The sequence below is a fragment of the Electrophorus electricus genome, chromosome 6, assembly GCF_013358815.1.
Source record: "Electrophorus electricus isolate fEleEle1 chromosome 6, fEleEle1.pri, whole genome shotgun sequence".
Lineage (NCBI taxonomy): Eukaryota > Metazoa > Chordata > Actinopteri > Gymnotiformes > Gymnotidae > Electrophorus > Electrophorus electricus.
In genome coordinates, this window is record NC_049540.1 from 1,820,001 (window position 1) to 1,842,500 (window position 22,500).

The 22,500-nt window shown below is 50.8% G+C and overlaps 2 protein-coding genes across 5 annotated transcripts in view; both read right to left on the minus strand.

Moving 5' to 3' along the window:
- taf1 (TAF1 RNA polymerase II, TATA box binding protein (TBP)-associated factor) overlaps positions 1-19,767 on the minus strand; it is a 31,529-nt gene extending 11,762 nt beyond the window's left edge. For all 3 annotated transcript variants that reach the window (XM_035527160.1, XM_035527159.1, XM_035527157.1), the window contains exons 1-27: positions 19,492-19,767; positions 19,017-19,131; positions 16,461-16,584; positions 16,103-16,219; positions 13,169-13,294; positions 12,823-13,058; positions 12,252-12,473; positions 11,103-11,411; positions 10,616-10,802; positions 10,279-10,386; positions 9,988-10,155; positions 8,995-9,122; positions 8,704-8,811; positions 8,272-8,445; positions 6,614-6,787; positions 6,303-6,407; positions 5,813-6,013; positions 5,320-5,461; positions 4,391-4,521; positions 4,222-4,302; positions 3,993-4,142; positions 3,739-3,858; positions 3,174-3,349; positions 2,837-3,069; positions 2,305-2,512; positions 2,024-2,189; positions 68-279 (exon numbers count right to left, since the gene is read on the minus strand). In XM_035527160.1, the coding sequence (XP_035383053.1) occupies positions 68-279; positions 2,024-2,189; positions 2,305-2,512; positions 2,837-3,069; positions 3,174-3,349; positions 3,739-3,858; positions 3,993-4,142; positions 4,222-4,302; positions 4,391-4,521; positions 5,320-5,461; positions 5,813-6,013; positions 6,303-6,407; positions 6,614-6,787; positions 8,272-8,445; positions 8,704-8,811; positions 8,995-9,122; positions 9,988-10,155; positions 10,279-10,386; positions 10,616-10,802; positions 11,103-11,411; positions 12,252-12,473; positions 12,823-13,058; positions 13,169-13,294; positions 16,103-16,219; positions 16,461-16,584; positions 19,017-19,130 (4,220 nt within the window). In that variant the 5' untranslated portion in view covers position 19,131; positions 19,492-19,767. The remainder of the gene's footprint in view (positions 1-67; positions 280-2,023; positions 2,190-2,304; positions 2,513-2,836; positions 3,070-3,173; positions 3,350-3,738; positions 3,859-3,992; positions 4,143-4,221; positions 4,303-4,390; positions 4,522-5,319; positions 5,462-5,812; positions 6,014-6,302; positions 6,408-6,613; positions 6,788-8,271; positions 8,446-8,703; positions 8,812-8,994; positions 9,123-9,987; positions 10,156-10,278; positions 10,387-10,615; positions 10,803-11,102; positions 11,412-12,251; positions 12,474-12,822; positions 13,059-13,168; positions 13,295-16,102; positions 16,220-16,460; positions 16,585-19,016; positions 19,132-19,491) is intronic.
- A 728-nt stretch (positions 19,768-20,495) lies between these two features.
- The window catches only part of rhogc (ras homolog gene family, member Gc), an 8,730-nt gene continuing 6,725 nt past the window's right edge, over positions 20,496-22,500 (minus strand). For both annotated transcript variants that reach the window (XM_035527342.1, XM_035527343.1), the window contains one exon: positions 20,496-22,500. This exon is cut by the window's right edge. The gene's annotated coding sequence lies outside the window, so the exon portion shown is untranslated.

Below are 22,500 nucleotides of genomic sequence, written 5' to 3' on the forward strand. Positions count from 1 at the left end.
CCAGTACGCAGTTCTGCTGTGGACAACGATGAGAGTAATGTTTGCTGTGCATGTGTGTGCGTGATACCTCTCAATGAGCTGTTTGCCCAGAACGATCTTGGTGCCCTCTACTTTAATGAGCTCCTCGTTGTCGTTGTGGATCACGGTCTTCTCCAGCTCCTCCTCCTGCTCCTCCGTCATGGCGACCGGGTTAGAGGGCGGGGCGTTGGTCTGATAGTACAGCGGGCAAAACTTATTGGTCCTCATGTGACCAATCGCACCACACGCTCCACATTTCAGCTGGTCAGAGGGAAAGAAGAGACAGACAGATGAAAATTTAGCCACGAAGCCACTCCCTGCAGTCAACGTCATGGCAACAGAAAGGCACGCATCTTTGGGGGAGGCGTCTTTGGAGTCTGCTTAACCCCACACACCTTCACCTGTCGGGGGCAGGACTCCACACATGTGTGGAGAGCTGCATCACTGCAGTTTTGACATTTTCATCAGGTCCCATTTTTCTTTAGTTTGGCATCTACGTTTATGCTTTAATGCAGTTTAAGATCATTTCAACAGTGTAAATAGGTTTCATTTTGTTTTAGCGTTTAAACACTTTAGTAGTTTTAGTTGTCGTGGGCCATTCCTCGGGCAGGCCCTGTGTGTGTGTGAGTGTGTGTGTGTGTGTGTGTGTGTGGAGTGCGTGTGTGTGTGTGGAGTGCGTGTGTGTGCGCGCGCAAGTGTGTGTGTGTGCGCTCGCGAGTGTGTGTGTGTGCATGAGTGCGTGTGTGTGAGAGTGTGTGTGTGTATGTATGTATGTATGTATGTATGTATGTATGTATGTGAGTGTATGAGTGTGTATGTATGTGTGTGTGTGCGCGCGCATATGTGTGTGTGTATGTATGTATGTATGTATGTGTGTATGTATATGTGTGTGTGTGTGTATATATGTGTGTGCGCGTGAGTGTGTTTGCGCATATGTGTGTGTGAGTGTGTATGTGTGTGTGTATGTATGTATGTGAGTGTGTATGTGTGTGTATGTATGTATGTATGTATGTGTGTGTGTGTGCGCGCGCATATGTGTGTGTGAGTGTGTGTGTGTATGTATGTATGTATGTATGTATGTATGTGAGTGTGTGTGTGTGTGTATATATGTGTGTGCGCGTGAGTGTGTTTGCGCATATATGTGTGTGCGCGTGAGTGTGTGTTTGCGTGTGTGTGAGTGTGTATGTATGTATGTATGTGAGTGTGTATGTGTGTGTATGTATGTATGTGTGTGTGTGTGCGCGCGCATATGTATGTGTGAGTGTGTGTGTATGTATGTATGTATGTATGTATGTGAGTGTGTATGTATATGTGTGTGTGTGTATATATGTGTGTGCGCGTGAGTGTGTGTTTGCGCATATGTGTGTGTGAGTATGTATGTGTGTGTGTATGTATGTATGTGAGTGTGTATGTGTGTGTATGTATGTATGTGTGTGTGTGTGCGCGCGCATATGTGTGTGTGAGTGTGTATGTATGTATGTGAGTGTGTATGTGTGTGTATGTATGTATGTGTGTGTGTGTGCGCGCGCATATGTGTGTGTGAGTGTGTATGTGTGTGTGTATGTATGTGTGTGTGTGTATGTGTGTGTGTATGTATGTATGTGAGTGTGTATGTGTGTGTATGTATGTATGTGTGTGTGTGTGCGTGCGCATATGTGTGTGTGAGTGTGTATGTGTGTGTGTATGTATGTATGTGAGTGTGTATGTGTGTGTATGTATGTATGTGTGTGTGTGTGCGCGCGCATATGTGTGTGTGAGTGTGTATGTGTGTGTGTATGTATGTATGTGAGTGTGTATGTGTGAGTGTGTATGTATGTGTGTGTGTGTGCGCGCGCATATGTGTGTATGTATGTATGTGTGTGTGTGTGTGCGCGCGCATATGTGTGTATGAGTGTGTGTGTATGTATGTATGTGAGTGTGTATGTGTGAGTGTGTATGTATGTGTGTGTGTGTGCGCGCGCATATGTGTGTATGTATGTGTGTGTGTGTGTGTGTGTGTGTGTACCTTCAGATCAGGTCTCTCTTTAATCTTCTTGGGTCTTTTCTCAGGTGGTCCCCTGAACTTGTCCTTCTCCTGGTTGCGTTTGAGTCGGCGTAGCTGCTCCTGGATACGCCGGCGCTCCTTCCTCATCTCCTCCCTGTGCTGCTCATCAAACAGAGCAAACTTACGGCTGCACACACACGCACACACACACACACACACACACAGAAATAGTTATTTGTAGAATTTTTTTTTACAATTCCCAAAATCTACACTCACTACCACACAAACACACACACACTCACATAAACTCTTCGTCCTTGGTGGTGCGGATGCGTGTGTATGCGTCGATGACTGCCGCCTTGCGGACCGTCTCACAGCGCACGTATTCCTTCCCGTCCTCATCCCGGAACGTCCTGTAGATCTTCAGCCTTCGTCCTGTTGCCGAGGAGTTCAGGCTCGTAACCGAGGATGTGTCGTCATCCTTATGCGAACTAGTGGATGGTGCACTCGCTACACACACACACACACACACACACACACACACACACACACACCCCACCGTCACGTCAGGGAGAGCCAGTATCTCTCACTAAACCTGTTACTGTTGGAGACATTGAGACAACGTTCATATGCATGTACACACCCCTCCCCCTCCACACACACCCCACACCCCTACTCTTTCTATCTCTCACACACACACACACACACACACCCCCACACACACACTCACTCACTCTCTCACACACACACCCCTACCCTCTCTCAATCATTCCCCACACACACCCCTACCCTCACACACACAAACATACACACACACCCCTCCCGTACTCTTACAGGGAGCTTTGCGTCTCTCCTTGCGTCCGCGCTCGCGCTCCATCACCTCCTCTCCCAGGAGCATGCGCTGGAGCTCCTTGCGCTCCTGCTCCTCGCGCTCGCGGCTCAGTTGGGAGCTGGTCTTCTTACTCTGCAACATGCTCTCGATGTTCTTCCCCATCTCCTCAAAGTCACTGTCCTCTGCAGAGCTGCTGTCAGTGTCCGTGGACAGCACCTCCGTGGACTCCAGCACCCTGCAGGACGCGCGCGAGCACAGAAATGGCAGGAAGAAGGGCCTTGTCTAGTTCTGCTGTTTAATAACTTCACTTTAATAACTTGCGCTCGCTCACACACTCACTTGTTCTGCAGGTCAAAGATACGCTGGCACTCCTCTTTGTAGCGCTCCTGGTGCTCAGCTACGGAGAAGCGGGAACCGCGGGCGAATTTACTCATAGGCCCCTCCCCCGACCGCGCCTGCTCCGTAGACATGGTCCGCACTACATCTATGACCTCCCAGCGGGAGAGCTTCTTAATCTACACACACACACACACACACACACAGTTATCATGCCTGATAATGGGTGATCTGTAAGGCAGTATTGATCAGTATTAATCGGTTATTGACAGTATTGACCAGTACTGATCGGTTATGGACAATCTTGACCAGTATGGATTGGTTATCAGCAGCATTGCTCACTATTGATCAGTTATTGTCAGTATTGACATTATTGACTTTGTCAACATTATTGATAGATGTTGATCAGTATTGCTCCATTATTGGCAGTATTGATTGGTTATTAGCAGTATTGATCGGTACTGATTGGTAAGGCAGTGTTGATCAGTATTGATCGTTATCAGTTGTATCGATCAGTAAGGCAGTATTGATCCATTATCGGCAATATTGATCAGTATAGATAGGTTACCTCTTCCTCTGGCACACCAAACTTGCGCAGGAGTTGTTTGGCGTTTTTGAGTGACAAGCGTCTCAGATCAGCGTCTGTCCCTGTGACTGTCTTCTTCACAGGTTGGGGCTCGCGCTCATCCTGACACACACACACACACACACACACACACACACACACACACACATGCATACATAGCCGTATCTGTGTGCACATATCCTGTGTGTGTGACAAAGTGTGCATGCGGTCCTAAATGGTGTGTGTGTGAGAGATACCTTCTGCTGGGTGGGTTTGTTTGGTACTTTGACGTAGCTGAACCCTTCTCCACAGCCTGTGGGGTCGGCGACCCCGGTGACCTCCAGTAGACATTTTCCCTTCATAGCTGCGATGAAAGCTCGCGTAGTGTTCCACGGAGCTGTGCGCACCTGCACACACACACGTTCAAATAACAACTCTCAGCTAGGGGCTCAAACCCAAACACCACAAGTGTTTCCCTGCAATGACCTCATCATCTATCTTCATCTGGAAGTCCTCCTCATTCTCCTCCTCCGGAGCAAAGAAAGACTTCTCACCATAACCTGCATCCTTGGAAAGACACACACACACACACACATTAGTGAGAGACGGAGGTGTGTGTGTGTGTGTGTGTATGTGTATATATGTGTGTGTGTACCTTTAGCCTCTGCTCTGCCACCAGCATGCTGTAGTAAGAGCAGCACTGTTCAGGAGAGACCACGGCCCTGATCTCCTCTTCTGTAGGCAGCCGAAAATCAGGCTTTAGGACCCACCAGTTAGAGTCCATACCTGAGTGAGAGACGGTGGGGGGGGGGGGGGGGGGGGGGGGCAGAGACGTGAGCGATTATGAGTAAGAGAGAGAAAGTGCACACAATGAACCACTTTAATTACCATTAAAGCAAAGACTTCCTGCTTCTTGCAGGACCATCAAATATACAGGAATAGGGACTTGGGATGACAGGAAACTGTACCGTATGATTGGTTTGGCAGTTCCCTGCATCACATCTACTTTGCATAAAACTGAAAAAAATTCCAAATACACGCTGTGGAAATCCACCTGACCTACAGGAAAAGACTGACCACTTCTCGCTTCTGCTGCCCCCTAGTGTTAGCGCATGCTAAGTCTGTGTGTGTGTGTGTGTGTGTGTGTGTGTGTGTGTGTGTGTGTGTGGTGGGAGGGGCTTTAGAAAAAGGCTTGCCAGGTGATTGGATGGGGGAGTGGCTAAGCCTGACTACGGCAGTGCTAGCTGATCCTATAGACTGCCACTGAATGTGCTAAGCTAAATTGTCTGGAACCATACATGAGAGGAGATTTAATTAGGACTCTTGCGATTGGAGGGAAGATTTAATATCTAGTTGCATTCTCCTGTACGTCCTGTTCCTGTCTTACTTCTTTCCTGTCTTGTTCTTTGATCCTTCCACACGCACACAAACACACACCTGAACAGCGACGCATACTCACCCATACAAGAGTGCACACGCACACTTAAACATCTTCCCACAGAGGTTATAATAAGTTATAATATTAATAAAGTGGAAGAACCCAGGATCGTGTGTGTCTGTACACGTGCGTGAGTGTGTGCACACCCGTGCGTTTGAAGTCTGCACAGAGTTTAAGGCGTTTGCGAATGCTGCTCTCAGAGTGGGAGGGGAAGGCTTTCTTGATGTCCTCCATCCGAATACGTCGGGGCCGGTCCTTACTCTTCCAGAACAAACGATAGATGAACACCTAGAGAGAGAGAGAGAGAGAGAGAGAGAGAGAGACACATAAACAAACGAGCACTGCGAATGTAAAAAAGTGGGGGTTTTTGTCCTGATGGAGTGCAAGTTTTGTTTGAAGTGAGTGTGTGAGTTTTGACAGGAGTGTGTACGGAGTGCGTGTGCACGTTAGGAAACCTCAGATGTGTGTGTTGGCGCGTTTGGAGAGTGTGTGTGCGCGAGTGTGTTAGCTGTAGGAAGTCTCGGATGTGTGTGTTGGCGCATTTGAAGTGTGTACGGAGCGCATGTGCTCGTTACCTGTAGGAAGTCTCGGATGTGTGCGTTGGCGCATTTGAAGTGTGTACGGAGTGTGTGGTTTTACCTGTAGGAAGTCTCGGATGTGTGTGTTGGCGCGTTTGGAGTTGGGTCCTGGTACTTCGTAAAGTGGACACTCCTGCCCGACCACAAATATGTCCAGCACCTCCCGGATAAAGTAGCCGTGTCTGGTCCGGATGATCAGGAAGTCTGTCTCCGGCATCTTGTGCAGGTATATAGGAGCTCGGAACAGGTTGTTCTCAAAGGCCTGACGGAGACGCACACACACACACACTGTACTCTTCCTATAAGGACTAGTAGATGTTTGTGAAGAGTTTCTGGCGTTTCTGGCCCCTGGCGTCTGTGAGGAGGGAACACGACTACCCTCACACAACCCCACCAAGAAGAACCCCACCTGCCCCACCCAGGTCCTATAGTGGTAATGTTATACAACTGCTATTTTAAGAAAGCCAGAACTATCCCAAGCACATTTAGAAAACAACAGAATATAATGTGGTAATGTAATAGGGCGTGTGTGTGTGTGTGCGCAAATGTACCTGCAGCAGTTGTCCAGGGTGTAGTGAGCCCAGGAAAGGAGATGTGTGGCAGTACACAGTCTCTCCATATTTACAGTCAGGAGCACCGGGATCTTTACCTGGCTTCTACACACACACACACACACACACACACACACACACACACACACACACATCAGAAGCTTCAGTCCCTTCAGAAACTTCATCACAAACACTTAGAGCTTCAGTCCCACTCACCGCCGCCCCCTGCTGGACCGGCAGGCTTACTGATGTTTGATATCGTCCTGCTCCAGCAAAGCTGTTTAAGCCCCGCCCCTGAATGTGAGACTCACTCTCTTGTAGTAGTTCTTGACTTTGGTCGCCATGCCGACTTGCAGAATGAGGGGCGGGTATTCCTCGCTGTACTCAGCCAGAATCAGGTCCCCGTCCTTCCCCGTCAGGTCCTGTGCCGTGCGCATGAAGAACATGTCACCTCCTCCAGACGCCTGACGCTCCTGCTCCCGCATCTGGAGAGGGAGAGAGAGAGAGGGGGGGGGAGAGGGAGAGAGGGAGGGAGGGAGAGAGAGAGAGAGGGAGGGAGAGAGAGAGAGAGGGAGGGAGAGAGAGAGAGGGAGAGAGGGAGAGAGATAGAGAGAGAGAGAGAGAGAGAGAGAGAGAGAGAGAGGGAGGGAGAGAGATAGAGAGAGGGAGGGAGAGAGAGAGAGAGATAGAGAGAGGGAGGGAGGGAGAGAGAGAGAGGGAGAGAGGGAGAGAGAGAGAGAGATAGAGAGAGGGAGAGAGAGAGAGAGATAGAGAGAGGGAGAGAGAGAGAGAGAGAGAGAGAGGGAGGGAGAGAGATAGAGAGAGGGAGTGAGAGAGAGAGAGAGAGAGAGAGAGAGAGGGAGAGAGAGAGAGAGGGAGAGAGAGGGAGAGAGAGGGGGGGTGTCATTAAGAATTCTGTTAACTTTGATGTTATTACAGTTCACACCAGTAAATCAACATGTGTGATAAAGTGAGAGAGGGGAGGAGTGTAGAAGATCTATAGTCTGAAGATCAGCTATAGCAGCGATCCACACTGTAGAGTGAACTACAAAGAACAAAACCTCAAAGGGCAACCAGAAGAGAGGCAGAGAGTCTCTCTCTACCCCTCCCTCCCCCTCTCCTCTCCCTCCCTGGGCGCTACGACGTGCTTCTACGGCCCGAATGGACAGCGAGGTCTGCCATGTCCCGTGCTGACCTTACATACAGCAAGATAAAAACCACACACTGTCCTGAGTCCACAGTCAGCAGGATGTCCTGCTTTACCTCAGGAAAGGTAGGTCCTATACTGAAATGCACACCAAAACTAGAGAGGAACTGAAACACCTTTGTTTGGTTTCCAAACTCTTAGAAAGGAAAAGATAATGAAGGATGGCAGATCCAGACTGGAACGTTTTAGGAGAGAAGGACGGATGTCAAAGTCCCAACAACTTCAGGGCTGAAACTGGGGCCAGCCAGCAGCGTCTGGTCTAAAGGGGCGGGGCCAGCCAGCAGCGTCTGGTCTAAAGGGGCGGGGCCAGCCAGCAGCGTCTGGTCTAAAGGGGCGGGGCAAGCCAGCAGCGTCTGGTCTAAAGGGGCGGGGCCAGCCAGCAGCGTCTGGTCTAAAGGGGTGGGGCCAGCCAGCAGCATCTGGTCTAAAGGGGCGGGGCCAGCCAGCAGCGTCTGGTCTAAAGGGGCGGGGCCAGCCAGCAGCGTCTGGTCTAAAGGGGCGGGGCTAGCCAGCAGCGTCTGGTCTAAAGGGGCGGGGCAAGCCAGCAGCGTCTGGTCTATAGGGGCGGGGCCACCCAGCAGCGTCTGGTTTAAAGGGGCAGGGCCAGCAGCATCTGGTCTAAAGGGGCGGGGCTAGTGGCAATGCTGGCGTGGATGGACATGAGGTAATGGCATTGATCACACCCAGACGTGTGATACACACACACACACACACACACACACACACACACACACACACACACACACACACACACACACACACCTTGGCTTTCTTCTTGATGTGTTTGAGCAGAGGCTGCACTGAGTGTGGGCCTGGCTGGGACAGAGCGCCGAACGAATACTTCTTCAGCGTGGGCCGATGGAACTGGCGCAGTTTCATGGGCCCCATGTGGGTGGGGAAGAAGGGCTGCCTCAGCTCCACCGCAGGAATGGAGTGCTGGAGAGAGAGAGAGGCTAGTCAGCGCCATGGCAACAGCTGACGGATACCTTATGCTTATTGTGATGTCGTTGCGCGTCATACATAGAGGAGACGTGGCTTGTGATGCTGTTGCGTGTCATACGTAGACATGTGGATTGTGATGTTGTAGAGGAGATCTGTACTCCAACACCATTGTGTACCATATGTAGAAATGTGTATTGTGATGTCATTGTGTATTATATGCAATTTTTCTGTATCCATGTTCTGTTGCCCTACCTGGATGATGTTGCCTCCAAACGTGCCCCTAAGTCCTTGCTGCTTAGGGTAGTAGAACTCATCATTGGACAGATTCCATGGATCTTTCACTTCTGGCTGGGACATGTTCTATAGAAAACCCGTACATGCGCACACACACACACACACACACACACACACACACACACACACACACACACACACACAAACACACACTCCTCTTTAATAACCCCGCCCTCTTTAATAACTCGGCCCCCACCTGCTGGGGCTCCTCTTTAATAACCCCGCCCTCTTTAATAACTCGGCCCCCACCTGCTGGGGCTCCTCTTTAATCACTCCAGTCTTGCCCAGCAGAATTCGGCTTTTCTTCAGTGCCGTTTCTTTCTTGTTCTCTTTCGACGGAGAGTGAGACGTCCTCTCTTCCTTCTCATCAGGGATCTCTGTAGACACACACACAGAGAGACATCACGTTTGGCGTTTTGTTCATTTCTTTGTTGACAGTTTGCTCACAGGTGGTTGTTCTGGTGCCGTTGATGACTCCGCCTGTATGCTCTGGCGGGAGGTTTAATGTGATGTTTGTTCCTGCACTCGGCCGCCGGTCTTCTGTCATGGCCTACAGACTATTGGCTCCCAGCAGCATAACAAACTACTGATATGTCATGGTTTGGGTTAGTTTTCTTTCTGGAACAGGATCAGTAGCGGTGACCTGTCATTTTAGTTTCTGTGATATGTTTGTTTATGGTCAGTGAGGACATAACAGTTTATAAATGATCGCGTGCGAGTCTAGAGGGCATAACAGTTTATAAATGATCGCGTGCGAGTCTAGAGGGCATAACAGTTTATAAATGATCGCGTCTGAGTCTAGAAGGCATAACAGTTTATAAATGATCGCGTCTGAGTCTAGAGGACATAACAGTTTATAAATGATCGCGTGCGAGTCTAGAGGGCATAACAGTTTATAAATGATCGCGTCCGAGTCTAGAGGACATAACAGTTTATAAATGATCGCGTCCGAGTCTAGAGGACATAACAGTTTATAAATGATCGCGTCCGAGTCTAGAGGGCATAACAGTTTATAAATGATCGCGTCCGAGTCTAGAGGGCATAACAGTTTATAAATGATCGCGTCCGAGTCTAGAGGACATAACAGTTTATAAATGATCGCGTCCGAGTCTAGAGGACATAACAGTTTATAAATGATCGCGTCCGAGTCTAGAGGGCGTAATAGTGCTCATTGTTGTTGTTGAATCATGAATGAGCGGAAAGGCACCATGGAGAAAAAGTTGTAGGTTAAAGGTTCTGTACCCAGAATGATGTTCTCATCGTTGGGGTCAAGGGTCAGCACAGGGGGCAACAGGATGTGTTCCATGCTCTGGTCATCCCAGATGATGTTGTCTTCCCAGCGCCCATACACCAACTCCTCATTATCGATTGGAAAAATGGAATACCATGGAGCGTCGTCCTCATGAGAAACTACACACACACACACACACACACACACACACACACACACACACACACACACACACACACACACAGTAAGAACTTTGACCTTCCTTTTTAAAATGAAGAGTACAGAAAAGAAGGAAACTTCACCTTGTTGGTCATGACTGTGTTTGTCCCGTTTGGATCCGGTTATGGATGGAATTTTGACTAGAGGGGGCGGAGTCTGGGGCACCAGCTGGGAATTACTACGACTGAGACCTACACACACACACACACACACACACACACACACACACCTTTGTTTTGTGTGCATATGTTGGTATGGCAGAGTGTGTTTGTGTGTGTGTGTGTGTGAAATTATGTGTGAATGTATTTTAGTGCGTACATACATGTGAGTGCTGTCTGTGTGTGTTGGGACCCTGCTGTGGTTCATAAGCGCATGTCTGTGTGTGTGTGTGTGTGTGCACGCGCGCATGCGTGCTCGGACCCTGCTGTGCGTTGTAAGCGTTGGCGTTGCGGGTCATGCTGGATGGCAGCCACCCTGCCAGACTGGCTCGCTGGGTTTTGGTGCCCTTGTGTTTCACATCCTCGCCGTTCCAGATGATGTCATCTTCCCACTGTAGCTGAGTGATCATCAGAAAGAGCTCGTCCTCCAACTTGGTTATGTCAACCTCCTAAAGTACACATACACGCGCACAACCGCACACACAACCACACACGCGCACAACCACAATTACATCACAATCAGCTCATATAATCCTTATAATCAAAAGGTGCTCACACCCCCCCCCTCCCCGACACATGCACACCCACACAGACGCACACACCCCCCCCCACACACGCACGGACGCATACATCCACCCACAGCGTCACAGATGCATACACCCACACCAAAGCACCAACCGTCATAGACGCACACATCCACCCACACCCACTCTCCAACACCACCTCCACATAGAGCCACCTGTCCTGACCTCCACTCTGGTGTCCTGCTCCTGGTCTTGTTCAGTGTCTGGGCTGTGTGTCGCGAGGCTTGCGTGCGCAGCGTCCGGCGGTTGTACGTGGGCCATCTCCGTGGAGTCTGTGGTGTCCGTGGCCACTTCCTGCCTGAGCCTGAAGCCGTAGCGGAAGCCGGCACCGTCCTCCGGGACGCCCAGCATGTCGTACCAGAGCTGGGCCGGACCGAACCGCCACTCCGCCACTCGAGGACGGCTCTCGCACGCCTGGTCCCCCTCGCCCAGGACCTGCAGGGACTTGCTCTCCACCGGAGCCATCATCGTAATCTAGGGACGAGGACACAGAGCCAGTCAGAGAGGGACGACAGACAAGCTGAAACATTTGATCAAATTCATCAAATTTACTTCGCTGAGTCTGAGATGATCCAGCCCAACTTGAAGTGTCTATCTAAAGATATGTATCTGCCTGCCATCGCACTCACACTCACTCGCACACGGACACGGGCACACACACACGGACACACACACACACACGGGCGCACACACACGGGCGCACACACACACACGGGCGCACACACACACACGGGCGCACACACACACGGGCGCACACACACACGGGCGCACACACACACGGGCGCACACACACACGGGCGCACACACACACACGGGCGCACACACACACACGGGCGCACACACACACACGGGCGCACACACACACACGGGCGCACACACACACACGGGCGCACACACACACACGGGCGCACACACACACACGGGCGCACACACACACACACGGGCACACACACACACACACGGGCACACACACACGGGCACACACACACACACACGGGCGCACGCACACGGGCGCACGCACACGGGCACACACGGGCACACACAGGATATATTGCCCAGTTTCTAAACACCTTCATGCATTTCCCTCCTTATTATTATTATTATTATTATTATTATTATTATTTTGCTTCTTCTGCTTCTCTCTCTCTTTACTTCTTCCAGTTATCACTTCATATCAGTTACAGTTCTTTTCCATTTCATTATTACAACAGAATTCATAAGAAAGAGAGAGGGAGGTAGACAGAGAGACTGAATGAAAGAGAGAGGGAGGGAGGGAGAGAGAGAACCTGTATGCTTTTAGCGCTGCTTCATTACCTCATCATCTGACAGACATTGTTCTGGTGGTGGGGGAGGAGCATACTCATAGTCCCAGCCAGACTTCTTCTCAACCCCACCCTCAGGGGCATGTGATTGGCCATCTGCAGTGGGTGTGTCTGCATGGGTCTCTTTGTGTTTCCTCTTCCTTTTCCTCCTGGCACTGCGCCACACAGATGGCATGTTCTTCCCTGGCCCGAACAAACGCAGGAACCGCAGGACCTGGGGGGAGGGGGGAGAGAGAGAGCGAGAGGAGAGAGAGAGCGAGAGAGCGCGAGGAGAGAGAGAGAGAGATGTGTACATAAGTTTGTTTGCACAGGTTAAACCTACTTTCACTTGTAAAACTAATCTAATGTAACAGTTTTGAAGCTCTAAAACCAATGACTGTACCTTTAAGAGTGATTCTACACTACAGCATGAAGTCACTGACTGCACCTTTAAAAGTGCACGGCAGGATTAAACGTCCCTATCAGACTGCTACATGAACGCAGAGGGGGGTTCCATAAAACTCTTTCATCATCACTCAGTAAAGAGCTGTGTGTGTGTGTGTGTTTGTGCCCAACTTGATTACCTTGCCTGGCCTGAATTCAGGGAACAGCTCCGTAACCCCAGGTAGTGATTTAGCTGCGTCCTTCTTCATGATCCCAGCCAACGGCAGGGTGAGCGCACCTTCAGGTCCCACCCCTCCACTAGGTGGTGGCCGGTCACTTTCACTCTCACTGTCAGAGGAGCTGCTAAACTCCGCCTTCTCCCCCGCAGAGGGAGCAATTATAGAGGGCAGGATGATACCGTCTGCTTCATCAGCCACTTGGGGGGGGAATAAGGCAATTATAATAGAGCTGACATTACACACATCCACACACAGTTACACACATATACCTACACACACACTCATGGACCAGTGAGAGGTCTCTCACCATTGGTGGTCTGGCTGGGAGGGTCATCTTTCTTGGTGCTGATTGGCAGACTCGGTGGAGGTGGGGGCGGCATGAGTTTGGCATCGATGTCCTCACAGTCAGCATCATAGTCATCATCATCATCATCTACACACACAAACACACAGACAGACACAGATACATACAAACACACACATACACACGTGCGCACTAGCGTGTGTGTGTGTGTGCCTGCTCTGTGGGAGAGCTGTGTGTGTGTGTGTGTGTATACCTGCTCTGTGGGAGAGCTGTGTGTGTGTGTGCGCCTGCTCTGTGGGAGAGCTGTGTGTGTGTGTGTGTGTGTGTGTGTGTGTATACCTGCTCTGTGGGAGAGCTGTGTGTGTGTGTGTACCTGCTCTGTGGGAGAGCTGTGTGTGTGTGTGTACCTGCTCTGTGGGAGAGCTGTGTGTGTGTGTGTACCTGCTCTGTGGGAGAGCTGTGTGTGTGTGTGTACCTGCTCTGTGGGAGAGCTGTGTGTGTGTGTGTACCTGCTCTGTGGGAGAGCTGTGTGTGTGTGTGTACCTGCTCTGTGGGAGAGCTGTGTGTGTGTGTGTACCTGCTCTGTGGGAGAGCTGTGTGTGTGTGTGTGTGTGTGTGTGTACCTGCTCTGTGGGAGAGCTGTGTGTGTGTGTGTGTGTGTACCTGCTCTGTGGGAGAGCTGTGTGTGTGTGTGTGTGTGTGTGTACCTGCTCTGTGGGAGAGCTGTGTGTGTGTGTGTGTGTGTGTGTGTACCTGCTCTGTGGGAGAGCTGTGTGTGTGTGTGTGTGTGTGTGTGTACCTGCTCTGTGGGAGAGCTGTGTGTGTGTGTGTGTGTGTACCTGCTCTGTGGGAGAGCTGTGTGTGTGTGTGTGTGTGTGTACCTGCTCTGTGGGAGAGCTGTGTGTGTGTGTGTGTGTGTACCTGCTCTGTGGGAGAGCTGTGTGTGTGTGTGTGTGTGTACCTGCTCTGTGGGAGAGCTGTGTGTGTGTGTGTGTGTGTGTGTGTGTGTGTACCTGCTCTGTGGGAGAGCTGTGTGTGTGTGTGTGTGTACCTGCTCTGTGGGAGAGCTGTGTGTGTGTGTGTGTACCTGCTCTGTGGGAGAGCTGTGTGTGTGTGTGTGTGTGTGTGTGTGTGTACCTGCTCTGTGGGAGAGCTGTGTGTGTGTGTGTGTGTGTGTGTATATACCTGCTCTGTGGGAGAGCTGTGTGTGTGTGTGTGTGTGTGTATACCTGCTCTGTGGGAGAGCTGTGTGTGTGTGTGCGCCTGCTCTGTGGGAGAGCTGTGTGTGTGTGTGTGTGTGTGTGTACCTGCTCTGTGGGAGAGCTGTGTGTGTGTGTGTGTGTGTGTACCTGCTCTGTGGGAGAGCTGTGTGTGTGTGTGTGTGTGTGTGTGTGTGTGTGTACCTGCTCTGTGGGAGAGCTGTGTGTGTGTGTGTGTGTGTGTGTACCTGCTCTGTGGGAGAGCTGTGTGTGTGTGTACCTGCTCTGTGGGAGAGCTGTGTGTGTGTGTGTGTGTGTGTACCTGCTCTGTGGGAGAGCTGTGTGTGTGTGTGTGTGTGTACCTGCTCTGTGGGAGAGCTGTGTGTGTGTGTGTGTACCTGCTCTGTGGGAGAGCTGTGTGTGTGTGTGTGTACCTGCTCTGTGGGAGAGCTGTGTGTGTGTGTGTGTGTGTACCTGCTCTGTGGGAGAGCTGTGTGTGTGTGTGTGTGTGTACCTGCTCTGTGGGAGAGCTGTGTGCGTGTGTGTGTGTACCTGCTCTGTGGGAGAGCTGTGTGTGTGTGTGTACCTGCTCTGTGGGAGAGCTGTGTGTGTGTGTGTGTGTACCTGCTCTGTGGGAGAGCTGTGTGTGTGTGTGTGTGTACCTGCTCTGTGGGAGAGCTGTGTGTGTGTGTGTGTGTGTGTACCTGCTCTGTGGGAGAGCTGTGTGTGTGTGTGTACCTGCTCTGTGGGAGAGCTGTGTGTGTGTGTGTGTGTGTGTGTACCTGCTCTGTGGGAGAGCTGTGTGTGTGTGTGTGTGTGTGTGTACCTGCTCTGTGGGAGAGCTGTGTGTGTGTGTGTGTGTGTGTGTACCTGCTCTGTGGGAGAGCTGTGTGTGTGTGTGTGTGTGTGTGTGTACCTGCTCTGTGGGAGAGCTGTGTGTGTGTGTGTGTGTGTGTACCTGCTCTGTGGGAGAGCTGTGTGTGTGTGTGTGTGTGTGTACCTGCTCTGTGGGAGAGCTGTGTGTGTGTGTGTGTGTACCTGCTCTGTGGGAGAGCTGTGTGTGTGTGTGTACCTGCTCTGTGGGAGAGCTGTGTGTGTGTGTGTGTGTGTACCTGCTCTGTGGGAGAGCTGTGTGTGTGTGTGTGTGTGTGTGTACCTGCTCTGTGGGAGAGCTGTGTGTGTGTGTGTGTGTGTGTACCTGCTCTGTGGGAGAGCTGTGTGTGTGTGTGTGTGTGTACCTGCTCTGTGGGAGAGCTGTGTGTGTGTGTGTGTGTGTGTACCTGCTCTGTGGGAGAGCTGTGTGTGTGTGTGTGTGTGTACCTGCTCTGTGGGAGAGCTGTGTGTGTGTGTGTGTACCTGCTCTGTGGGAGAGCTGTGTGTGTGTGTGTGTGTGTACCTGCTCTGTGGGAGAGCTGTGTGTGTGTGTGTGTGTGTGTGTGTATATACCTGCTCTGTGGGAGAGCTGTGTGTGTGTGTGTGTGTGTGTATACCTGCTCTGTGGGAGAGCTGTGTGTGTGTGTGTGTGTATACCTGCTCTGTGGGAGAGCTGTGTGTGTGTGTGTGTGTACCTGCTCTGTGGGAGAGCTGTGTGTGTACCTGTTCTGTGGGTGAGCTGTGTGTGTGTGTGTGTGTGTGTGTGTGTGTGTACCTGCTCTGTGGGAGAGCTGTGTGTGTGTGTGTGTGTGTGTGTGTGTGTGTGTGTGTGTACCTGCTCTGTGGGAGAGCTGTGTGTGTGTACCTGTTCTGTGGGAGAGTTGTAGAGTTCCCATGGCCTGTCTGTATTTGCGAGTTTCATCTTCGGCAACTTCACTGATATCAGAATAATCCACAGCATCTTCTGTGCTTTTAACCCAGCCTACACACGCACATACACACACAATTTATATACATGCATGCATGCATAAGTACACACAAAAATATGTTGGATCAACAACACTGGAGTTACATGTGTAATTTTACCATATAAAATGTCTTTTTTAAAATGAAACTACTATTAATTTGCTTATTTACTTTACAGGCACCAGCATAATTACACAAGTACATATAATGGCAAACAGGAGCAATCATAATGACCACTCGTGTGCGCACACACGGACCGTCAGCGTCGGTACTGCTTTGGTCCCGGTCCTGCTCGGCTGTGTCGTCCTCAGTAGCTGTGATCTCTGTAATGAGCGCGCCCAGACCCAGAGAGCCCAAACCAGCCAGGTGCTTCTTAGACTCCTGACACACAGGGGGAGCTTCACATTACACTCAGTACTTCTGCTTTTTCATCTGCCTCTCTCACCATCTGTCTCACTGTTTTGCATTCCTCTCTCTCCCTCTCTGTCCCTCTCATCCCTCCATTCCTCTCTCCCTCTCATCCCTCAATTCCTCTCTCCCTCTCATCCCTCCATTCCTCTCATCCCTCCATTCCTCTCTCATCCCTCAATTCCTCTCTCCCTCTCATCCCTCCATTCCTCTCATCCCTCCATTCCTCTCATCCCTCCATTCCCCTCTCATCCCTCCATTCCCCTCTCATCCCTCCATTCCTCTCCCTCTCATCCCTTCATTCCTCTCATCCCTCCATTCCTCTCATCCCTCCATTTCCCTCTCATCCCTCCCTCTCATCCCTCCATTCCTCTCTCCCTCTCATCCCTCCATTCCTCTCTCCCTCTCATCCCTCCATTCCTCTCTCATCCCTCCATTCCTCTCATCCCTCCATTCCCCTCATCCCTCCATTCCCCTCTCATCCCTCCATTCCTCTCTCCCTCCATTCCTCTGCCTCTCATCCCTCCATTCCTCTCATCCCTCCATTCCTCTGCCTCTCATCCCTCCATTCCTCTCATCCCTCCATTCCTCTCCCTCTCATCCCTCCATTCCTCTCAACCCTCCATTCCTCTCCCTCTCATCCCCCCATTCCCCTCTCATCCCTCCATTCCTCTCTCCCTCTCATCCCTCCCTCTCATCCCTCCATTCCTCTCCCTCTCATCCCTCCATTCCCCTCTCATCCCCCCATTCCCCTCTCATCCCTCCCTCTCATCCCTCCATTCCTCTCCCTCTCATCCCTCCATTTCCCTCTCATCCCTCCATTCCTCTCTCCCTCTCATCCCTCCCTCTCATCCACATTCCTCTCCCTCTCATCCCTCCATTCCTCTCATCCCGCCATTCCTCTCCCTCTCATCCCTCCATTCCTCTCTCATCCCTCCATTCCTCTCTCCCTCTCATCCCTCCATTCCTCTCTCCCTCTCATCCCTCCATTCCTCTCCCTCTCATCCCTCCATTCCCCTCTCCCTCTCATCCTTCCATTCCTCTCTCCCTCTCATCCCTCCATTCCCCTCTCATCCCTCCATTCTTCTCTCCCTCTCATCCCTCCATTCCTCTCTCATCCCTCTATTCCTCTCATCCTTCATCCCTCCATTCCTCTCCCTCATCCCTCTCATCCCTCCATTCCCCTCTCTCTCATCCCTCCATTCCTCTCTCCCTCTCATCCCTCCATTCCCCTCTCATCCCTCCATTCTTCTCTCCCTCTCATCCCTCCATTCCTCTCTCATCCCTCCATTCCTCTCATCCTTCATCCCTCCATTCCTCTCCCTCATCCCTCTCATCCCTCCATTCCGCCATTCCTCTCCCTCTCATCCCTCCATTCCTCCCTCTCATCCCTCCATTCCTCTCCCTCTCATCCCTCCATTCCCCTCATCCCTCCATTCCTCTCTCCCTCTCATCCCTCCCTCTCATCCCTCCATTCCTCTCCCTCTCATCCCTCCATTCCTCTCATCCCGCCATTCCTCTCCCTCTCATCCCTCCATTCCTCTCCCTCTCATCCCTCCATTCCCCTCTCCCTCTCATCCTTCCATTCCTCTCTCCCTCTCATCCCTCCATTCCCCTCTCATCCCTCCATTCTTCTCTCCCTCTCATCCCTCCATTCCTCTCATCCCTCCATTCCTCTCATCCTTCATCCCTCCATTCCTCTCCCTCATCCCTCTCATCCCTCCATTCCTCTCCCTCTCATCCCTCCATTCCTCTCTCCCTCTCATCCCTCCATTCCCCTCCCTCTCATCCCTCCATTCCCCTCATCCCTCCATTCCTCTCTCCCTCTCATCCCTCCCTCTCATCCCTCCATTCCTCTCCCTCTCATCCCTCCATTCCTCTCATCCCGCCATTCCTCTCCCTCTCATCCCTCCATTCCTCTCCCTCTCATCCCTCCATTCCCCTCTCCCTCTCATCCTTCCATTCCTCTCTCCCTCTCATCCCTCCATTCCCCTCTCATCCCTCCATTCCTCTCTCCCTCTCATCCCTCCATTCCTCTCATCCCTCCATTCCTCTCATCCTTCATCCCTCCATTCCTCTCCCTCATCCCTCTCATCCCTCCATTCCTCTCCCTCTCATCCCTCCATTCCTCTCTCCCTCTCATCCCTCCATTCCCCTCTCATCCCTCCATTCCTCTCTCATCCCTCCATTCCTCTCATCCTTCATCCCTCCATTCCTCTCATCCCTCCATTCCTCCCTCTCCCTCTCATCCCTCCCTTCCTCTCTCATCCCTCCATTCTTCTCTCCCTCTCATCCCTCCATTCCTCTCATCCTTCATCCCTCCATTCCTCTCCCTCATCCCTCTCATCCCTCCATTCCTCTCATCCCTCCATTCCTCCCTCTCTCTCTCTCTCTCTCTCTCTCACCGTGTCCAGGACACTATCGCCCTCCAGCTGCCCATCCTCGTTAATGTTTCCGAACAGGAAGCCCGTTAAGTGGAAGGGCCGGTCCTGGTCCTCTTCACTGTCCGAGTCTGACATCCTGGACAATGGCAATCAACCAATCAGGAGTAAACCAGTGAAAACCACTCGACACTCTAGCATTTAGCGCGCCGTGTTTAAAACGAAACTCGCTCTGCTGGCATTTAACGTGTTCAGAAAGTCGTTAATATAACCGTAATAACGATTACCCTACTGTATAACCCCAGTCTTTGCGCCTCATATAACACTGGAAGAAACACGAATATGTTACAGAAGCTCAATCCTACTTCACGTTTAGTAACCTCGCTAACGTTACCTTACCATTTAACTCTCACAAAGCACAAACTTCGCTAATAGCAGCTACGTATTCTCATGAGCTACATAACTTTACCGTTTCACTTGTAATTGCAAACTTTCTGACCTGTTTTCCTGTTATTTCTGCGCAGCAGGCCTCAAATCCGCGGGCTATAGTTACAGGCCGAGCCGAGCCGAGGCGCTGTACAGCCTCCCCGCTACGAGCAGCGCGCCAACGTCTCAACAGCACACGTCTCCATTTGCACACAAAAAAAAACCATGCACAAAAAGGTTTACGTGATTGTAGTATGGACCGCGACCTTAATAAACCTACAGTAACTTAACCTTAACCGAAAAGCTCTGAATCGCAGCTAGCTTGTGTTTACTGCTTGCGCCGCGGGGTTTACTTCCGGTTCAGAAGAAACCCTTCATGTGGCGCCACCTGCTGGCCGGCGGTTTATCAGCACCGCGACGCCGTTTAGGCGAAACGGCTGCAAAAGAAGAAAGTTTTCTTGGTTTTTTCTTTTTTCCTTTGCCTGACATAATTAGTTTAGTTCGCTTTTTAAAAACTGCCTGGCGATTATTTACCAGTTGGTGTTCAGGTTCTGTAGGGGGTCATCGCCATGTCCTGTTCAAATCTGGACCACGACTGGAATTCCGGCTCAGGTTTGTAATTCAGTTGGTTAAATGAGTAATGCTGATGTTAGTGTTTGGCCACTTCTATCATCACAGAGGGAAAAAGCTGCCCTGTGACGACTACACTACAGCAGACACATACATGAAACTGAGACTCGCTAACTTGCAACTAAGTTGTGTGCAATCCTGTGTTGTTTCCCACCTCGTTCCCACCCAGGTGTGGAACATGACCGCACTACTTACAGCAGAACACACTCCAGTCTGGGATTTCCTAACCACTAGTGGTTTATTTTTGTACACAGGTATTCAAATCTCAGCCCTGAACATCCAGGAATTAGATATTCCACCCTTATCCCACAGCAGTATGAGTCTTTGATTATGAAACCCAGGACTGTAACTGAGGTCTGGATTTGGAGTCGACCGAATGTCCTAAACCCTCGGTCCCAGTCGCACCCACGTGAGATAAATTAAAGAAAATAAACAAGTGACCCACTATTTACCTTTAAAATGGGTTTTTATTCTCATGTTCACATGATGACACATGCTTCTGTTGTCATGACAACACTCCTCTTTAAAGTCCCGCCCCAGAATCTCCCAACTCTGTACGAGTGGTTGTCTTTTGTGTGCAAATGCAGCAGACGACTATGGGAAGACAGGGGCAGAACGGGCATTAATGGCCCCACTGACCCTAACCCTGACCCAGTGGGACGCGCCCAGAGAAGAAACGCTAACCAGGTACCGGAGCAGTGCAACAAGCAGCTCTATTTGTTACAGGATGGCAGTCGATATACCTGAAAATCAACTAGTGTGTGCGTGTGCAAATGGCCTGACTCTCACTATGCTTTGGGTTCCACTTTGTGATAAATAGTACACTCTTTTATTTGGCACCCTAGTTATAAAAAAACAACAACACGAGAGAGAGAGGATCCGGTCTTCAGTTGGGTTAGACGTCTGACCATGCGTGAGAAGACGAGTCTGTCTCCACGTCTCCCTCCCCACGCTCGCCCTTCCTCTCTCCTCTCAGCGCAGACCACACACACCAGGTGTCCAACAAGCTCACTCCCCGTAGCCCCGCACGTTCCCCAGTAAGGTGTCGACGGAGGCCCGTCCTTCTGAACCAGTACTAACCCATTAGCACCACTGTTGCAGGCGTACTGGGAGCAGAGTTGGAGCGCAAGCACCAAGTGTCTGTGCAGTGGTGAGAATGCAACACACATGCTGCAGTGTGGACAGGCCTGGTGTGTAAACACATTCACACGTGGATTTCTGAGACTGAAGTGCTTGTGCGATGCACACTCTGTAGTGTGAACAGAAATCTATGTTGTTTTTTCCCCCAGCTCTAATTAGGGCACTGGCTCACGGCGTAATGCAAACAAATAGATCTAATGGTACGTCATCAACGTTTTTTGTTTTCTGACCGGTTGATGGCGTACATGAGTTTACATTTACGTAAATGTAAAATTTACGCAGTTTACATTTAAGTCATCAGGCATACACTCTTATCCAGAGTGCATATATTTATCATGCGTGTGCTCTCTGGGAATTCAACCTATGACCTTGTTGTATGACCTTACTGTAACCCATGACCTATAACCTAACTAACTGCTCTATCAGGCGGATGCAACAGGAGAACACTAGTTGCCATAGCGATCTCTCATCACCAGCTCGTACATCAGAAATGTTGTAGTGTAAAGTTATTAATAGAACAATGAAATATTTCCTAGCAGTAAGGCAGCATGAAGAATATGTAAACACTGAGATCTCCATGCTGACAGCAGAACAGTTCAATCCATTCCTCAGGGACACAAATCCACACCATGTTTTTGGCTCTGCCCCCAGCTTCCTGAGCCAAGCCAGTAAGAACACCGCATATCTGGCATGGCGGGAAACCATGGACCGGCTAGACAGTCCCACGCCCAGTTACTACACGCCAGGCAGACACGTGGGGGTGTAAATTACCTGTGGCATGTCGTGTCAAGAACTGCTTGGCCATCTAAAACATCGGGTTTCACAGACCTGCAAAGAAGTCTGAAACGCCCATGAAGATCAGAGGATCACAACCGCTCCCAGATCAGGCATACGGGGGGAGGATTGGTTGAGTCTGAAGGCACATGGGGGGGGGGGGGACGAGTGTTTAAAAAGCACTTTCTGGTTCTGAAGGCACTCGACTCTTGACCAGAGATGTCAAACTTCATTGGTAGGTCATGACATCTTCACGCAGGTGACATCATTAAGGCAGGACTGAGGATTGGCAAATCAGAGACAACCCCACGTTACAACCGAAACATAAAGCTAGTTGGCCTCAGCTCTTTGGTGACCAGGCTTGAAGCGGGCCAATAGGAAGCTTCAAAATACAGTGACATTATAAGGGGGAGAGGGCACAGACTCCAGGGCGGAATCCAATCAGAATGTCCAGGGCTGAAGGACAAGTGTCCTTTCCTCTCGGGTTCCAACTATGCAGGCTGATGTGTTGGTTCTGGACTTGTGGACATCTGCTGTC